A 17,126-nucleotide genomic window follows, 5' to 3' on the forward strand; every position below is an offset into this window, starting at 1 on the left:
AAGAGAAGGTGAAGCAGAGGGGAATGACAGACTGCAGGGGGTAGGAAATGGAGAAATGAGGAATCAAAGATGAAAGAAAAAGGAAGAGAGGCAGAGCCATAATGAGAGAGGAAAGAGAAGGGATGTCATCCTTTAATGTGAAGCCTACTAAATCACAGCCACTCCTAAATTTGCCGTCTGGTGCTCTGGGTGAAATGTAAAACTCTGTTCAAAAAAATAAAAAGGCTGAGATTTTATTTTAGCTTTCATTGGACTTTGGGCATTAGTGTCTTTTTGTGAGCGTATGGAATTTGGAATAAGCCACGGTTATTTTTGCTTTTCCACTTTCAAATGGGAAGGCTTACTCATGTCTCCCTCTCCAGAGTTTGATGTCAGCTCTGAGTCGGCTGTCAGAATGAAACTTGCTCCTCCTGGATGGCATACCAATGTCTGTGTCTCAAACACTCAAATTTATCTCCCACTTCCCCATAACTGACTCAGCTGCGCCGGCACATCTCTCTGCGTTGGATTTCCTCTCCCTGGAATTGGAGTGATGATTCAAGATGTGAAAACATTACGATCTGTGCCAAAGTCACTTTGTTGTAGAGGGATTATCTGTCAAGAAACTCTTAAGGAAGATCCGCTTTTACACTAAAGATTTAGACTGTAAATGCCAGAAAAAAGTGACCCATCACAATTTTCCAGAGCCCAAGGTGATGTCTTCTCGGGAATAGTTTTGATATTTTGGATAATACATGTATTTGCTTTCTTGCAGAGATATAAATGAGAAGATTAACTAAAGGCCAATAGTCAGTTAGCTTAGCTTAGTATAAAGACTACAAAAAGGGGGAAACAGATAGTTTGTCTCTTTCTGAATGTGGCAAAAATCTGCCTACCAGCACCTCTGAAGCTCACAAATGAACATCATATCACATTTGTGTAGTCTGTACAAAAACAGAACTATAAAAATGATATCAACATCGGGATGCCAAGCAACCTTTTAAGACTCCATGAACAGTACTGTGTCCACCTAAGCAAGAAATAGTCCCACATATAACCCCCCGTAACACCACTGCCTGTCACTTTTACACTTGGTTTTTGTGAGGATTAAACAAATGACATGAAATATGTTAGTGATCTTTAGATGGGCCTATCTAGGCTTTCTGCTGGCAGTAGTTTCATACTTAAGACAACATAATAAACACAAGGGAGTGGCATTGATTTTCTCAAGAATATGATGATGTGTATTTTTCCAAAACCATTGCTTCAAATTGCTTGTTTTGTCAAACCAACAGTCCAAAAGCCAAAGATAATAGAGAAAAGTGAGTCATGTGTTTGAGAGGTTGGAACTATGAAATGTTTGCTATTTTGACTTAATAAATGAAAAGTGTTTGTTGATGAACAAGGCAAACTGAACCACTGAATAAACCGGGCATCTGGTCTGCTGACAGTCAGACAGTCAGTCCCCGAGGGTGGGATCGAGTGCTGTCATTGGCACCTCAGTAAAAGCTGGCTGATGAACAAGACAAACTGAACCAGATGGCTCAGTTCCCAGTGGCTCCAGCATACATTAATGAAGACCCTGCGGCTGGCAGGGGTACCAAAGACACATGTACACACTCTACATGTTTATGTGTGCATGTGCACACGTGAACCTAGATTGACCAGTGATGGCATCCTGTTGCAAATTGCTTCCTGTTGACTCTAGTGTCTTCGTTCTCTGCCTTTATGCTGCATGTCAGTGCTCTCTGCCTGTAGGGTCAACCCTGGTCTTCTTTTGTGTGTGTGTATGTTTATATAAACACGAAGTAAGCACAAGTATGTTGTTGTCTCCTGCTGTTCCTTCCTGCAGCCGACTGCTTTATTCACTTAACTGCCATTATTAAATCTATTAAGAGAAGATTTCTCCCCCCATGGCTGATTTCTCATGTCCTTTCATTTCATAGTGTAGGTTTTATAACATGTTTGGGATCTGTCCTTGCACACTTTACACACTTGAGACTTTAGATTATGCTGGAGCCGTGGTGGACTGTGAAAAGAACTGATTGACTCAGGCAAAGAGATGTGACTATTACAGTGCAGAGTTCACTCAAGATTCAGGGAATCAGATATTAACAAATAACAGATAAGGTATGTCAGTACTGTATGATGGCATTCAAACCTGCTTGATAATAATGTAATGTAATGACATCATCTTTCAGTTCGGCAGTAGCATATTTTATTGAGTTTCCTCTGCCATGCAGTAACCAATTACAGCATGCCTTTCTCTCCTCCCTTTTTCCTTTCACTCCTCCTTTTACTCATTCCTCCCTGAATCACATGCCTGTTATTGCCCCCATTTTACCCCGTTGCACTCTCCTAAATCGTCCTCAGTCTCTGTCTATGCCCACTCTGTAATATCCTTTGCCATCTCCATTTTGTGCCATGAATACTGTAAGAAGACCGTCATCTGGTTTTATGCAATGTAATAGAAATCCGTCTTTTTGACCAACTAACTATATCATATGTAATTCTCAGTCACAGTGTTCTCACCTTGGAAATCCACAGCACTGCAATAAAGTAAAATGAACAGAAGACAAATGATAAATTGCTTTGTTTTTCTCTGGACAATAATTCAGTCAGACATTGGTCTCAGCTGATGAGAATATAGCACAGTATGGTTGGTTGGGCCATTTGGTACAGTAACTCAGTACAGTAAATTATAAGTTGTAAACAACATCATGTATCCATATAATCTATTTCAAAAACGCTGCTCGAGGGTCACGATGTAGCAGCTGCATTACAAATTCTTCCATTTTGTCAAAATAATGCCTGGTCGGTGTTGACTACATCATGACATGATATGCAGCACTTGTATCTATTCTGCACCTTTTAACAAATCAAGTTCAGCTGTCAGGGCCAGCCTGTGGGAATCAAACTGAGGGGGAAACTTGCTACAGACCGGTAATTTATTATAGCAAATCATGGGTTAGTTAAAGCCTGGACAGTCTACAAACGACTGTATTCCTTAAACCCAACAGGTATAAAATCTATCTAAATGAGTAGAAATATAAAATTTGTTCATGAAAATATTTTGCAATATTGACAATTCCTATGCTTGCTCTTCTTCAAAAAAAATCCCCTTAAGTGTATTCCAGTCTGGTTGTTGTTGTTTACCAGAAGTTGCTTGAGTTGTTGATCATTGTGGTTGCCCGGCATCTGACTTGTTAACCTGTTGCTTGACACCTGTCAGCACTGGCCAGCCCTCAGCGGCAGAGGGCAGCTCAGCCATCAGTCACTCTCCTGGCACAGTTCAAAGGTCAAAAGTTGACATGCTGTCACCTGTCAAGGTTTACAGTCTGAGCCCCTAGCAGTGCCGTACTACTGAACGTTTCCTTCCTTTCCCTAGCTCATTTCCCTTTGTAAACACTGGAGTTTCGATTAATGTGATGTCATGTCTATATTGTTTACTTTTCTCCTTGGTGTTTGTGATAACACTATGAAATTTCCATTTTTTTAAATTATCTCATGAGCTCACCTAATTAATCGGAAAAACAGAACATGCCCTTTCCTCAGGATAACATACCGGTTTCTACTAGCTTGCCCTCATGTCTCAAGTCTATTTCAATAGGACTGTTTAACCTGTTTGACTGACCCCACCTTCTCTCTCTCTCTCTCTCTCTCTCTCTCTCTCTCTCTCTCTCTCTCTCTCTCTCTCTCTCTCTCTCTCTCTCTCTCTCTCTCTCTCTCTCTCTCTCTCTCTCTCTCTCCATATACGTGTGTTTGTGGTTTTGGGGGAAAGTTTAGTGTTGGCTCACCAGCAAACTACAAGGACTGCATGCCACATGTAGAGTCTTCCCTCAGAAAACTTTATCCATTTTTTCTCCTCAGTGTTTATGAGGCAAGAAGCACAATCAATCATTTTTATTGAATACCTCTTAACACATCTGCTTATTCAACTGCCTACTCAGCACAGTCAGCACCAGTCAGTAGATGACAAGGAAAAGAAATTCAAAGTCAAAACACTTGCTTCACATGTATTGATTTTTACATTTCTTTAGACATGCATGCTTTCTGTGGTATGCCTCTATGTGTATATGTCTGTGTATAGCAGTTTGTGTGTGTGTGTGTGTGTGTGTGTGTGTGTGTGTGTGTGCGTGCGTGTGTGCGTGTGTGTGTGTGTGTGCGTGTGTGCGTGTGTGCGTGTCTGACATCTTGCGTCACTAACCCATCATGTGGAACGGCCAAATCTGTGCTGACAGCCTCTTCTTCAAACCAGCTGCTGCAGCTGACTGAGGAAGAGTGATAATGATTCTTTCTATCCTCTTCATCAGCTCTTCAGATTCCTCCCCTTCCCTCCATCCTTCGATCCCTTCATCTGTGCCACTGGAGCAGGACCAACAGCATTAAACCAAACACATGACTTGACATGTGCTGCTTCAGTCCCAGTGTATTTGTGTGTCTGTATGTGTGTGCATATGTGACTGCTGCATAGACAAACCCTGTGCTGACTCTCTCTTTCAGGTGTCTCCCACCTGTACCTCGATACCAAACCAGGTAAGTTTGTATGCCAGAGATTTATACTACTTTATTTTATGTAATGCAATAACTGCAGCACAGTTACTATTTTCTGTTTGTTTTTCAGCACGACTCCATTAAATCAACATCACAGAAGAAAAGAGGTTCCATACCAAGGTACCACAAAGCCTGAATAATACATCAAGAATAAAGAAATGTTTATTTGATATGTTATCGTATATAACATTAACATTAAAAACTTAAACTTTGGCTACCTTAATTGCCTTATTGGCTGTTCTTGGCTTGACTAAAATGATGAACTCCAACAATATCCAGGAGTAAAAGTGTGGAACAAGTAATGGAGCATGTGATGGAACGCCACTACGACTTTGACCTCACCTACATCACAGAGAGGATCATCTCTGTCTTCTTCCTGCCAGACCTGGAGGAACAGCGGTATCGCAGAAACCTACAGGAAGTGGCTTCCATGCTTAAATCCAAGCACCAAGACAAGTTCCTGGTTAGTCAAAAAAGCTTAAAACATAATTGAAATACAGTAAACTCTTGAATTTATCTCCTGAAAGACTGAATGAGAAATGTGAAAATCAGCCAATGGTAGGTAATGACTGCTGTTAAAGTTTTTATTGGAAAACAAAGTAAAGAGGATTTATTTGCACATTCCTTTAACTATCCAAAAAGATTATTGCTTTTACTCCTTAAATGTGATTGATGGGGACTATTAAACGGCCTGCCTTCCACAGTTTCCTTTAATTTTGCAATATTGTTGCTCAGTTTGAGGCAGATAAGAAAAAATAAAAATGTTTGATATCTCATTGTGCATCTCTGTCTTTTCCAGCTCCTGAATTTATCAGGGAAGAGACATGACATCACCAGAGTGAATCCAACGGTAGTATTTACATCTTAAAAGATAACACTGCTGAGATACATAAACTATGTATGTGATCACTTTGTATTTTCAAGGTTACTTGAATGGTTTGACTAACTCATTTTAAACATTTCTCCTCCTTTGTGGTTCAGGTGCAGGACTATGGCTGGCCTGACCTTCACGCCCCACCCCTGGATAGGATTTGTGCTGTATGTAAGGCCATGGAGACTTGGCTGACCTCTGACCCCCATAACGTAGTGGTCCTCCACTGCAAGGTCAGTATAACATCTGCTAGCTTTGATGTGAAAATGTGCAAAAACTGTGCAAAAACAGCTTTAAATTTGCTTTTATCTATGTTCTGACAGGGTAACAAAGGGAAGACGGGGGTCATCGTGGCAGCATACATGCACTACAGCAAGATATCAGCTGGGTAAACTTTTATTCATTATTAGTGTAACAAAGCCTTCATTATACTATAGGCATCACCAGGATGACACATATTTTTTCATTTTAAAATCAAATCAACCATACTCCTATTTAAATCATCTGTGTGTCTTTTTTACTGATATATTTTATTTCATGGCCAAAATCATTGTTGAACCCCACCAGTTATAATTTGGTGAATGTAATCACAGTCCTTCGTGCATTCAAAATGCCAGTAAAGCAGTATTTGTAGAATATAACCTGTTAGGCTAGGCAAACACCCCTCTCCATCCAAAATAAAGATTCTAACTTGTACATAAACATTTTTGCTTGAAGAAATCCAACTGAAGCATTTATTAACTATTAAGTATTAACTTCTGGTTGTGTGTCCACAGAGCAGACCAGGCTCTCACCACATTGGCCATGAGGAAGTTCTGTGAAGACAAAGTCTCTTCTTCCCTACAGCCCTCACAGAACAGGTCTGACACACTCATATACTCATGGCCGTAGCTACCATTGAGGACACCGAGGTCATGTCCTCGGTATTTTTTTCTTGAAGTTTTGTTTAATTGTGAAGTGAAAATAGCCGACGAGACAATTATCCTTGCATCAACGGACTGTCATGTGACACGTACTTGAAGATTCCCCTGCCATGTCAAAACGAAAGTATCCGGCTATAGCCAGCGGTGGAGTGAAGCCTTGAAATCGCCAGAAATATGTTGTCTACATTTGTGAATTGGATTTGACCCGATTTTGCAAACTGTTCATTCATTGGATGAGCCCTTTTCTCCCTTTCCCAGCAGGCCGTGCTCCATTCCACATTTTAAGAACAAACAAAGAAAAAAATATATTGCAGTTATAATTTTTAAATATACAACCATGGAAGTTGTAAAATACTGAAATAGGAGTTGATTTAAGTTGCACAATTGGAAATGATAAGAAAGAACTGGACCACAAGAATGACCATGATTGAGAAATGCACAGCAAGAATAAGCACAGTATAAATACATCATGGATTCAACCAAACTCATATAAATTGTAGTCTCATTTTTGACCTCGGTATTTGAAAAATCCTGGCTACGGCCTTGCATATACTGTATCTGTGTTTGCTCCTCTACCATCACACTTTGTATTGCTGCTATGATCACCTCAGTTGCTGTCAGCTTATTTCCTTACCTCTGTTCTTCAGGTACATATACTACTTTGGTGGTTTGCTGTCAGGCACCATCAAAATGAACAGCAGTCCTCTGTTCCTCCACCAGATCCTCATTCCCTCACTACCAAACTTTCAGGCAGGAGGAGGTCAGTTTTACATAAACTAATGTTGTGTAACAGCTTGAACAAAAGTGTTTTACAATGAAAAAAAAACAAAACAAATAAGTCTTTGTCTGCGAATGCTTTTGCGCTTTTTTTATTTTATTGTTTCCTCCTGAACTTCTCTTTGCATCTGCAGGTTTCTATCCATTCCTGAAGATCTACCAGTCTCTACAGCTTGTTTACACCTCAGGCGTCTAGTAAGTACATGGTCAGTTATCCAGTTGTGTCACTATGTTCTCTACTTACCTCCTGCGAGGGGGAACCTTTTCCTTCTGTTGTCCCTCCAACAGATGTTGTCTATACTGTCTGTGTTTAGGTGTAGGCTGGTGTGTGCTTATGTTAAAGTTAATGTTGTTTACCACTATTCAACCAACTGAGACATGTTTTGACTGTGTTTTATGTATGTTTAAAGCTACTGTGCCTGGTTTTTATTCTGTGTGTGTGTGTGTGTGTGTGTGTGTGTGTGTGTGTGTGTGTGTGTGTGTGTGTGTGTGTGTGTGTGTGTGTGTGTGTGTGTGTGTGTGTGTGTGTGTGTGTGTGTGTGTGCGTGTGTGCGTGTGCGTGTGTCCAGTGATCCCCAGACCTCCAGGGCGAGGAACCTGTGTGTGACTATGGAGCCAGCACTATTATTAAAGGGGGACATTATGGTGAGAAAAAGTGCTAATTGGTGATCGTACTTTGATTTGAATCACATCAGCACATCACTGTAATAACTGTAATACACCAATTGTTATTCCTAAACTGTGTAGACAAAGACTCATGTTCTCACTCACTAAACTGCTTTAAGAAATACACTTTGACTTTGATGCACTCTTCCAACTTTGCTTTTAAAAAGTATTTTTAAACCACTTAAGCTCCGAATCCTCTGTACTCTGTTAACATGCATGCTTAATCATTTTTTTACTGTCATGCATTTTTCTTTAAGAGGGTAAAAACCTTCAATGCCCTTAGCAACCTAGAAAGAAATGTAAGCGCTTTAATTATCTCAGGGTATTCCGTTGCCACAGCAGAGACATGCACAGAGGGCATATGGTCCAACAAAATAAAAAACTATAACAAAGCAAATATAATTAAATTGACTGTTTTGTCACATTTGCAATCATGAAGTCTATTAACTTCAACATTTTTAGAAATTCAGTGAGAAATGAGCCTTAGTGTTTGTACTTTATTCTCTGCCTCTCTGCCTCTGCCTGCCTCTCTTACCTGAATCCTTCTTCTTCAGGTAAAGTGCTACCACCGACGGAGCCGAGCAGCAGAGAGAGAGGTGGTGTTCAGGGTCCAGTTCCATACCTGCACCGTTCATGGAGCCCAACTGTGGTTTGGCAAGACTGAACTCGACCTTGCCTGCACAGGTATAAAAACAGAAGCTCAATAGTTTATGTGGAACTGAATAGACGCTAAGAAGGAGCACTTTTTAGTTTTTGGACAGTCATGAAGGCATTACAGAGTTAACGTTTTTAAAACCATAGTACTATCATCTATCACTTCAGTGTGGTTGATTAGATTCTACTACTTATAGTACTATACTACTATTACTACACAAAGGTTTTTTTGAATATATTGTTAACACAATGAATGGACGAATGGAAAACCTCCGATTGTACACTTCCTGTGCTTTCTTGAAATAGTTTACATGATAATTAATTATTAAAGAACCACTTAATTTTCAGACCATTATGGTGCCCTTGTGTGTTTTGAGATAAATAGCACATGGCAGTGTCAGTTTAGATGAAACAGATGACTGTGCACTAAGTGCTACATGCTGTTGCATGCATACAATATATAAATAATATTACCTACAGACTTTAGTGAAAGTAATAAAGAAGGTTTTATGCTCTGTTTACTTAAGCTATTTATTTTCTCTCTTTGGTATTTGTGATTTGTGTTATTTCTACTTCACAGATCACACATTTCTGTGAATGCTTTTATCAGTGTCTGCAGTTATGCTCTGGATATTTTAGACATTGCTTTTATATTCATCTTCCTGTAGATGACAGGTTCCCTCCTGATGCGACAGTCGAGTTTATCTTCTCTAATGGGCCAGAAAAAATCAAAGGTGAATATTATATTCTGCCTGTCTGTAAATGAATCCTTTGGTGAATTTCATGTACCTAATAATTTCCTTTTGACATTTGCATATGCTTCTTGTCAAAATGTCTGCTTTACAAGGTCGTGAATACCGCAAGAATGACGCCTCCATCAAAGTGGACTACAACACATCAGACCCTGTGGTTAGATGGGATTCGTATGAGAACTTCAACCTGCACCACCAAGACAGTATGGAAAGTAAGAAATGTCCACACACACAAAGGTGTAAAAAGAACAATGCTTCTCAGTATACAGTAAGATCAAACATCAAATCACACTCCCTTCCTCATTTCTACCAGATATCGCTCATACAAGGGGCCCTCTGGATGGCAGCCTGTACGCCCAGGTAAGGAAGCGACGAGGACCGGGCTCCACGGCCTCAGCAGCATCACCTAACGGTTGTCTTACCAGCAGCCCAACAGTGAAGTCACAAGCTCCCAGCCAGCCCCAGACTCCCACCTACACCTCTGAGTCCAACCGTTCTTCAGTGCCCCCTGATCATTTGGATGATCCCTCCACAGCCCACCTTGAAAGACAAACCACTGACAGTCAACTGAGGAGAGGAGGAGAAGATGAAACAAGAGAGAAATCGCGAGGGAAAGAAAGGGATAGAGAGACAGCAATTTTAGATGATGGGGACCTGTCAAGCCCGGGGGGGTTGAGGCGAGAGCACTCATGTTGTGGTCGAACAGGTAAAAAATGTGGTGATGTGGGATGGGAGAGGGAGAGAGAGCCTTGCATCTCGAATGGTCACTGTGTTGGACGTTGCAACAGTATTAAAAGCCATCCAAAAAGTCAAACTCTGCCAGCCTTACCATCCAAATCTGTGTCACCTCCTCCTCATCTGACTCGTATGGAACTGTGCCATCGTCATAGCTCCCATCCTTTACCAGAGTTACCATGGGAACGTCCACCCCCACCACCACCCTTGCCCTGTCTCCACAGGCCATGCTTCCCTTATTCCACCCCTGAACACCCACACCCGCATAGTCATAGCCTCCCAGCTTCAAACAGACTTTGCACTGGGGACGAGTGTCATCTCTTCCATTATTCTAGCCATGCCCCATCCTCTCATCTCTCCCACCAATCACTGCCGTCTAGCCCTTACAGGGAAATGTTCTTCAGCTCTCCAACACCTTCTTCTGGTTGTCCTTGTCGGGACTGCTCCAGCAGGCGAGAGCACCAGTCAGCTCCAGTCAGAACATTCCACCCGTTACACCCAAACCAATCAGAAAACCCACACTGGCCCCAAGGAGCAGGGATACAGATAGAGGCACCTCCACTATGGGAAAGTGAAAACCCATGGGAGGTGACGAGAGAGGCAGAGTTCTGGCAGTGCAAATCATCCGTGCCACCATTTCGCATCTGCCACTCCACCTTGGATCAGGGTCCAAACCCGGAGCAGCCTAGATTTGCTCTTGCACCTCACCAGAGCTATCCCAGCCCCCAGTCTCTAATGGATATGCGGGATGGAGCCAGCAGTGGGTACCACACCCCTCCACATCCCCGCCACTCTTGCCCCTGCTCTCCTTATCAGTCATCTCCAGCCGAGAGCCATGAGAGCCGGGGTTATGCCTCAGGATACCACTCTGGGTCAGTCTCTCCTCTGCCTGCTAGTAGCCCCTCTCCTGGAAGAGGAAGGCTCCCCGAGACCCCCTCTGGAGCCAGAGACCAGCAGCACCTTGAGCATCACAAAGGTAAATGAGGATGGTACTAGTGGGACGGATACTGTCAGGATTGTTTTTCAAATGAAAATACTTTGCTTTGTTGCTCCTTGTATGTGAATTTTTTGTTCTACCTTCATCTTACCTTGCTTTATTTTACTCGTCACAGTGGAAAAGGCCAAGATTAGTGCGGGGGATGACATATCCCAGGGTTCAGAGAGTAAATCTGACTCTAATGGCCAGTCAAGCACCCCTGGACTGGACTCTGATCATGACTACACACTTATTGGTAGCAACAGCCCCACACACACAGAAGACAGGTGGGTGAAACTTTTTACTTTTTACTTTACTAATGTTGGAAATAAAATTACAGTCATCCAAATGTGTAGATAACAGTATTTTTTTCCATACTTTGCCCTTTCCTCAGTATAACTGCTGAAAGCACTCCTCAAAGCCATGAAACTTTTACACCTCTGGAATTCAACACAAATAGCAACAAAACTACCACACCAGTACCGACAGAAACACAAACCCAAAGTTCCAATATATCCATGGGCCCCACACAACCATCAAGTGAGCCTTCTCCGAGTTTGAGCGGCGCAACCAAGGTTGCAGGTAATGTTGAGGCTACTAATCAGTTACAGACTTCGACCCATGACTCGATCATCATTACCCCAGTCCAAGTGCAACTCAATGGCTCGGCTCTTCCTAGTGATACCCCATCCAACAGCTGCAAAGGTGTATCCATGAACCCTTCAGCCAGTCTCAGTTCTAGCCCCTCCACTACTTCCCCAAATACTCCAATTGACTCCCTAGACCTTCAGTCTCCTGCTCAGCACTCTCCAGTGGCTACAGACGCAGCAGGACAAAGACTGACTCCGGACAGAGACAGCTCAGCTGACACCAAACCACCATCACCTGTGCCTGATGGATATCATACACCAACCTTCCCCTTAGCGTCTTATTACTACCCATTACTAAACGTCCCCCATGTCCCATACACCGGTTACACTGCAATCACTATTCCCGCCTTTCAGCCACCACTCCCAGAGAAGAAACGCCTTTCATCAACACCAGGATCCCTGAACAGACACAACTCTCTCCTCCGGGTCTCCTCAGCTCCTCCTCCCACACACCATGTTACTTTCTCCCCTTCTGTGGGAGAGCAAAGACGCGGGTCTGCACAGTCCAGGGAGGAGGCAGACATCAGGGTCAATGCAAAGTTTGTCCAGGACAGCTCCAAGTACTGGTACAAACCAGGCATCTCTAGAGATCAAGGTGAGGGTTAAATATAGTATGGTGAGGGATGTACAATGTTTGTATTTATCAATACCAAACTTCTTTGCCAACTGAGAATGAAGTGATGAATTATTATTAACTTTGGCATTAACCCATGTATTGTCATTGCGTCTCCTAACTCTGATTTGTTCCATAGCCATAGCTGTATTGAAGGACAAGGAACCAGGAACTTTCCTCATCAGAGACAGTAACTCTTTCCAGGGGGCCTATGGCCTGGCCCTCAAGGTGGCCACCCCTCCTCCTAATGCCAACATCACTGGCAGCAAAGGTATCCATCACAAATCTTTACACATCAAATGCAGTTTACTGGTCATGGGGAGTACTCCCCACCATGTGAAAACAGTTGTGTACTGTCTTCTGTGTCTCTGGTAGCAGTGAGCACACAAAAGCACAGAAACACAAAAATCCAGATTTTTACTTAAACAACTATTAAGTTGTTTCTGAACTAACACATTTGTCTTAAATGTACTGTAAATCTGCATTTTAGTCATTGTTCACACAGGTATGTTTTATACTAATACAATGTATAAGAGAAATAAGTCCACAAACGTTTGAAACTATTTTTTTTTATTCACAACACTGCAAATATTTTTTTATTTTTTTTTTTACATTTTTTGTATTTGTGTTCTTGCAGCTTTATAATGATCTGCAATGACAGTCTGTAATATTTTTCATCCTCACTCCCTCCCTTTCCCACCCTCCTCTCCTCTCTCCCAGGGGATCCTCTGGAACAGCTGGTGAGACACTTCCTCATCGAGACTGGGCCACGGGGAGTGAAGATCAAGGGCTGTCAGAATGAGTCCTACTTCGGTCAGTTATGTAGTAGAAACAACTGCTATGATATGCTGCATGTAATTAGTTATGTAAGATTTACTGAATGATGTCTTTGACCTGTAAATGCAAAAATGTTTTTCATTATTTTCTTACTTCCCAGTTCCCTGTTTCCCTTCTTTTAATCCTTTCTAAGAATTTAATTTTTTTTTAACCTCTTTTCTCTTTCTGTCCCTGTCAGGAAGTTTATCTGCCCTGGTGTATCAGCATTCAATCACTCCCATCTCTCTGCCATGTGCCCTTCGCATTCCAGAAAAAGGTAATATCAGTACTATTACCTTTAAATCTGAAGAATTTAATATCCACTGTTTCAAATAAGCTGTATATATTATTAGAAACCAAATATTTCTAAGAATACTGGGTTATTACAACAGTTGCGGACTGGAGCCTCTATAATTTAGATGGTGCTTTTATGTAACTGAAGATTTTGACGTTTCAGATCTGGTTGGGGAGCTTCAAGAGATGCAGAGTGCGACAAACACGAGCACAGCGGCTGACCTCCTCAAACAAGGAGCAGGTAGCATACACATGTTTTGGGTGATTTTGTTGTTATATGGACTTCCGCAAAGGACCCTATTGAATGTAGTGCAATAGTTGCAGTTCTTGCTTTTGACCAGCAGAGACTGCTCAAGCCTCATCATTTCATAACATTGGCCCATAATGACACATCAGTTCATGTTTATCCATAAAACATTTTCTTGTTTCTGATTACCAAGCTTGCAACGTGCTCTACCTGAACTCTGTGGAGACCGAATCATTGACAGGGCCCGAAGCTGTTTCCAAAGCAACCAAATGCACTCTGGCTCTGAGTCCACGTCCTGTGGCAACAGTGGTTCACTTCAAAGTGTCTGCTCAGGGTATCACTCTAACAGACAGCAAAAGAAGGTAAATCGTAGACCGAGCAATCTCACATGTTAGCCATAGCATCCCATTTTTAGTTCAGGGGATTTGCTGATGTACAGTGCAGTACATACACCTGTTTGACAGACACTTTTCAGACAATGGTCTTGAGACTATTGTCAATGTAGGACAAAGAGTCATAATACTGTTTGTTTTCACACAGGCTTTTTTTCAGGAGGCACTACCCAATCAGCAGCGTGACTTTCAGCAGTCTTGACCCCCAAGATCAGAGGTGGGACATCAAAAAAAGAACATGCTGTTAATAATACCTATGTGCTTGGACATGTAACAGCTGAGTTAAGGTGTATCTTTGTGTTTGCTGCTGCTACTGCACAAATACTTCTTGTATTAACTTATATTTTTTAAATATAAGTTCTGTTTGTCTGCTTTTTCCCAAGAGGTGAATGTAAATTGCTAGTCATAACCTAGCCTTATAAATCAGCCTCCATGTCCTTATTATTCATGTATTGCTATGTTTTGTCTCTGTCTCTACTTGTGTGCCCGTGCTTCAGGTGGACTAATTGTGATAGCACGTCAAGCAAGTAAGTGCTTGTGTCACTGTGTGTTTCTCTTTTGCAAGTGTTATTATCGACTGCTACCTTGCATGGCATTTAATCACAATCAGATTTGTTACTTTAACAGTTTTAGAGAAAATCTGTTTGTTTTTGCTGTCAAATATTATTTCCTCTCCTGTCTTCTGATCTCTCATGTCTCCTTTTTGCTGCAGGATGTTTGGCTTTGTGGCCAGACGTACAGGCAGTGCTACAGAGAATGTGTGTCACCTATTTGCAGAGATTGACCCTGAACAACCTGCTGTGGCCATTGTCAACTTTATCAACAAGGTTATGCTGGGACCACAGCTACGCAGATGAAGATTGAGGGGAAATTGAAAACTCTGGACAATGGGAGATCTAGGGCAGATATTCATATGATTCATATTTTTTAATGAAGTGTGTTTTTAACTACATCTGTGCTTGAATTTGTGCAGGTGGCGCCACTGTTCTCAGTGTGTGATTGTTTTTTATAAGAGAATCCAGTTGTGACAGCTCACTGCCTTGTGGGCCAAAGTGTTGTTTATATGTCAGTTTACAGAGTAAACAGTTACATGGGGATAGTTTGATAAGCCAAAGACTGACCTAACTTTGATAACCATTGCCAAATGAGATTAAAAGAACAGTTTAAAAAAAAATGTTTTTGCTGTTGATAGTCAGTGTCATTTTATTTGTGTGACATTTGTTATCATGTTTCAAATAGTTCCTTCCTTTACAGTTACTTTAAACAAACTTTGCAAACTGGCTGCATGAGTGAAGATCCATTTAGCACACATTGTTATTTGTATTTAAGTTTCTTTACATTGATATTTATATCTAAAAGCAAACAATAAATAAAGTAGGTAATATAGTTGAATGTAAGAGTTGTGTTTTAGGGTGGACAGTGGCTATATCATCAAAGACTCTCCATATCACAAGCCAGCGTATAAAATTATGCTGTCAAACAGATATAATACATAAATTCATATGTCCACAGACACTTATTCTCAGTCCTCTTATATTTGCTTTACTCACATGGCCGTAGTTAGCTAACCAAGATCCTTGGCAACACATAACTGAATTATATTTTATAGTCAAGTTTCAATTTAAGCCAAAGACTAAACTATTGTCTAAAGATATTTTTAAAGTTGGATTTTTATTTTTACTTTTTTTTATATCAGTACCTTTTTTGTGGTTTGGTATTTTTGTGTTTTTTATAAACTGAGACAGTAAAAGACTTCAGCACAATTATAATTTTTCATAATGGATTTTTATGTAAAAGAGGTAATATATTTTAGGCGTCTGTGGTGGATGAGAAGGTGTATGATGTATTTCGTTTTTGACAGGAAATTAAAGTCATAAAATCAATCCATGTGTATGCGTCATAATTTTAAGGCTTCACATAAAATATATTTTGAGATGTTTTCCTTGTTTTTCCAGCCCATCTCATAGATTTGCATTACTTTTTTGCCAATTAGGGACAGATGGTGCTGCTGAGAGTGAATACATATACTGCCACTATTTAGGTGTCTAATTCACACATTCTCAGCGTTTCAGCTGAATTATCAGATCACACCATGCTGTTTAACCTGGGAACTCGCAATTTATAATCTACAAAATGTTCTGCTGAACAAAAGGATGAGGTCCCACCGAGATTTGAACTCGGATCGCTGGATTCAAAGTCCAGAGTGCTAACCATTACACCATGGGACCAACCACGCCGATGGAAGGGTCAGAAGGCTTCTTTTTATTGTACTACCGGACCGCCTTTTCAGTGACTATTACTAGTCGTAGGCAACAGTTTCGGTTATGAACGGGTGCGTTAGCTACCCAGTTCCATTTCTTATTAAAAGGTATTCGACCCAGCTCGCTGGCTACTAACGCTAACCTAGCTAACTATAATGGCTAACTTGCTGTGTGATAGTGTGTGAGTAGAGCGGCGTCACAGACTGTAAAGAGAGAGGCAACTCGCTATTAACGTTACATATATACATCTAAAGGTGCAAACAGGCGTCCACGTTTGTCTATCTGATGCTGTTGATGAATATTATCCGTAAATTGTAGAATTGAGGATTTAATAGTCAAGTTAATTATCCTCAACATCGGTTCGGATCGGCTAACTAGCTGCTTGATATCCGGTTCGGCTTTTCAAAATAAGACCTCTGATTTCAAAATAAAAGGATAGATCTTTACATCCAGGGTGCTGCTGAATGTCATCATAACTCTTTCTAACAGCATTTTTTGCAGTATGCAAGTATTGCTAAGCCTAGACCATAAAATGTTTTACATCAACATTAAAGGATCAGTTTGTAAGATTTTGTGACATCTAGTAGAACAGACTTGGGAGTAATGGAATATAATATTCATAAGCATGTTTAACTAATGAATAATCGCCTGAAAATAAGAATTGTTGTGGTTCCATTACCTTACAATGAGCCCTTTATAGCTACATAGGGATTAGGTCCTCTTCCATGGAGGCTGCCATGTTGCACCACCATGTTTCTGCAGTAGCACAGAACAGACAGACTTTGGCTACATGCGGAGAGCAAAAGAAGTAGAACCAGTGTTGGGGAAGCTACTTTGCAAGCGTAGCTTGTAAAACTACATGTAGTTCAGCCTGGCATTAGTTTGTAAAACTACAGCTAAAAAAAAGTAACTTTAGCAACTACTTATACTCATTATACTCATTATACTCATTTAACTCAGCGTTAA

General features: G+C 41.1%; 1 protein-coding gene and 1 non-coding gene across 2 annotated transcripts in view; one reads left to right on the forward strand and one right to left on the reverse strand.

Annotated features, from left to right (window-relative positions):
• Nucleotides 1–15,199, forward strand: part of LOC134003508 (tensin-2-like) — a 29,033-nt gene extending 13,834 nt beyond the window's left edge. Inside the window, exons 4-27 of the mRNA XM_062442736.1 lie at nucleotides 4,483–4,515; nucleotides 4,604–4,653; nucleotides 4,813–4,996; nucleotides 5,333–5,383; nucleotides 5,515–5,637; nucleotides 5,728–5,792; nucleotides 6,181–6,264; nucleotides 6,975–7,087; nucleotides 7,239–7,299; nucleotides 7,674–7,749; nucleotides 8,325–8,454; nucleotides 9,093–9,158; nucleotides 9,272–9,388; nucleotides 9,490–10,887; nucleotides 11,024–11,174; nucleotides 11,282–12,132; nucleotides 12,290–12,421; nucleotides 12,871–12,963; nucleotides 13,166–13,243; nucleotides 13,424–13,501; nucleotides 13,701–13,869; nucleotides 14,048–14,116; nucleotides 14,397–14,426; nucleotides 14,612–15,199. Of these exons, the coding sequence (XP_062298720.1) occupies nucleotides 4,483–4,515; nucleotides 4,604–4,653; nucleotides 4,813–4,996; nucleotides 5,333–5,383; nucleotides 5,515–5,637; nucleotides 5,728–5,792; nucleotides 6,181–6,264; nucleotides 6,975–7,087; nucleotides 7,239–7,299; nucleotides 7,674–7,749; nucleotides 8,325–8,454; nucleotides 9,093–9,158; nucleotides 9,272–9,388; nucleotides 9,490–10,887; nucleotides 11,024–11,174; nucleotides 11,282–12,132; nucleotides 12,290–12,421; nucleotides 12,871–12,963; nucleotides 13,166–13,243; nucleotides 13,424–13,501; nucleotides 13,701–13,869; nucleotides 14,048–14,116; nucleotides 14,397–14,426; nucleotides 14,612–14,756 (4,347 nt within the window). The 3' untranslated portion in view covers nucleotides 14,757–15,199. The remainder of the gene's footprint in view (nucleotides 1–4,482; nucleotides 4,516–4,603; nucleotides 4,654–4,812; nucleotides 4,997–5,332; nucleotides 5,384–5,514; nucleotides 5,638–5,727; nucleotides 5,793–6,180; nucleotides 6,265–6,974; nucleotides 7,088–7,238; nucleotides 7,300–7,673; nucleotides 7,750–8,324; nucleotides 8,455–9,092; nucleotides 9,159–9,271; nucleotides 9,389–9,489; nucleotides 10,888–11,023; nucleotides 11,175–11,281; nucleotides 12,133–12,289; nucleotides 12,422–12,870; nucleotides 12,964–13,165; nucleotides 13,244–13,423; nucleotides 13,502–13,700; nucleotides 13,870–14,047; nucleotides 14,117–14,396; nucleotides 14,427–14,611) is intronic.
• An 856-nt stretch (nucleotides 15,200–16,055) lies between these two features.
• trnaq-uug (transfer RNA glutamine (anticodon UUG)) lies at nucleotides 16,056–16,127 on the reverse strand. Its single transcript has one exon. It is a non-coding gene; the product is annotated as a tRNA-Gln (tRNA).
• Nucleotides 16,128–17,126: the final 999 nt, after the last annotated feature.

The sequence above is a fragment of the Scomber scombrus genome, chromosome 3 (assembly GCF_963691925.1).
Source record: "Scomber scombrus chromosome 3, fScoSco1.1, whole genome shotgun sequence".
Taxonomy (NCBI): domain Eukaryota; kingdom Metazoa; phylum Chordata; class Actinopteri; order Scombriformes; family Scombridae; genus Scomber; species Scomber scombrus.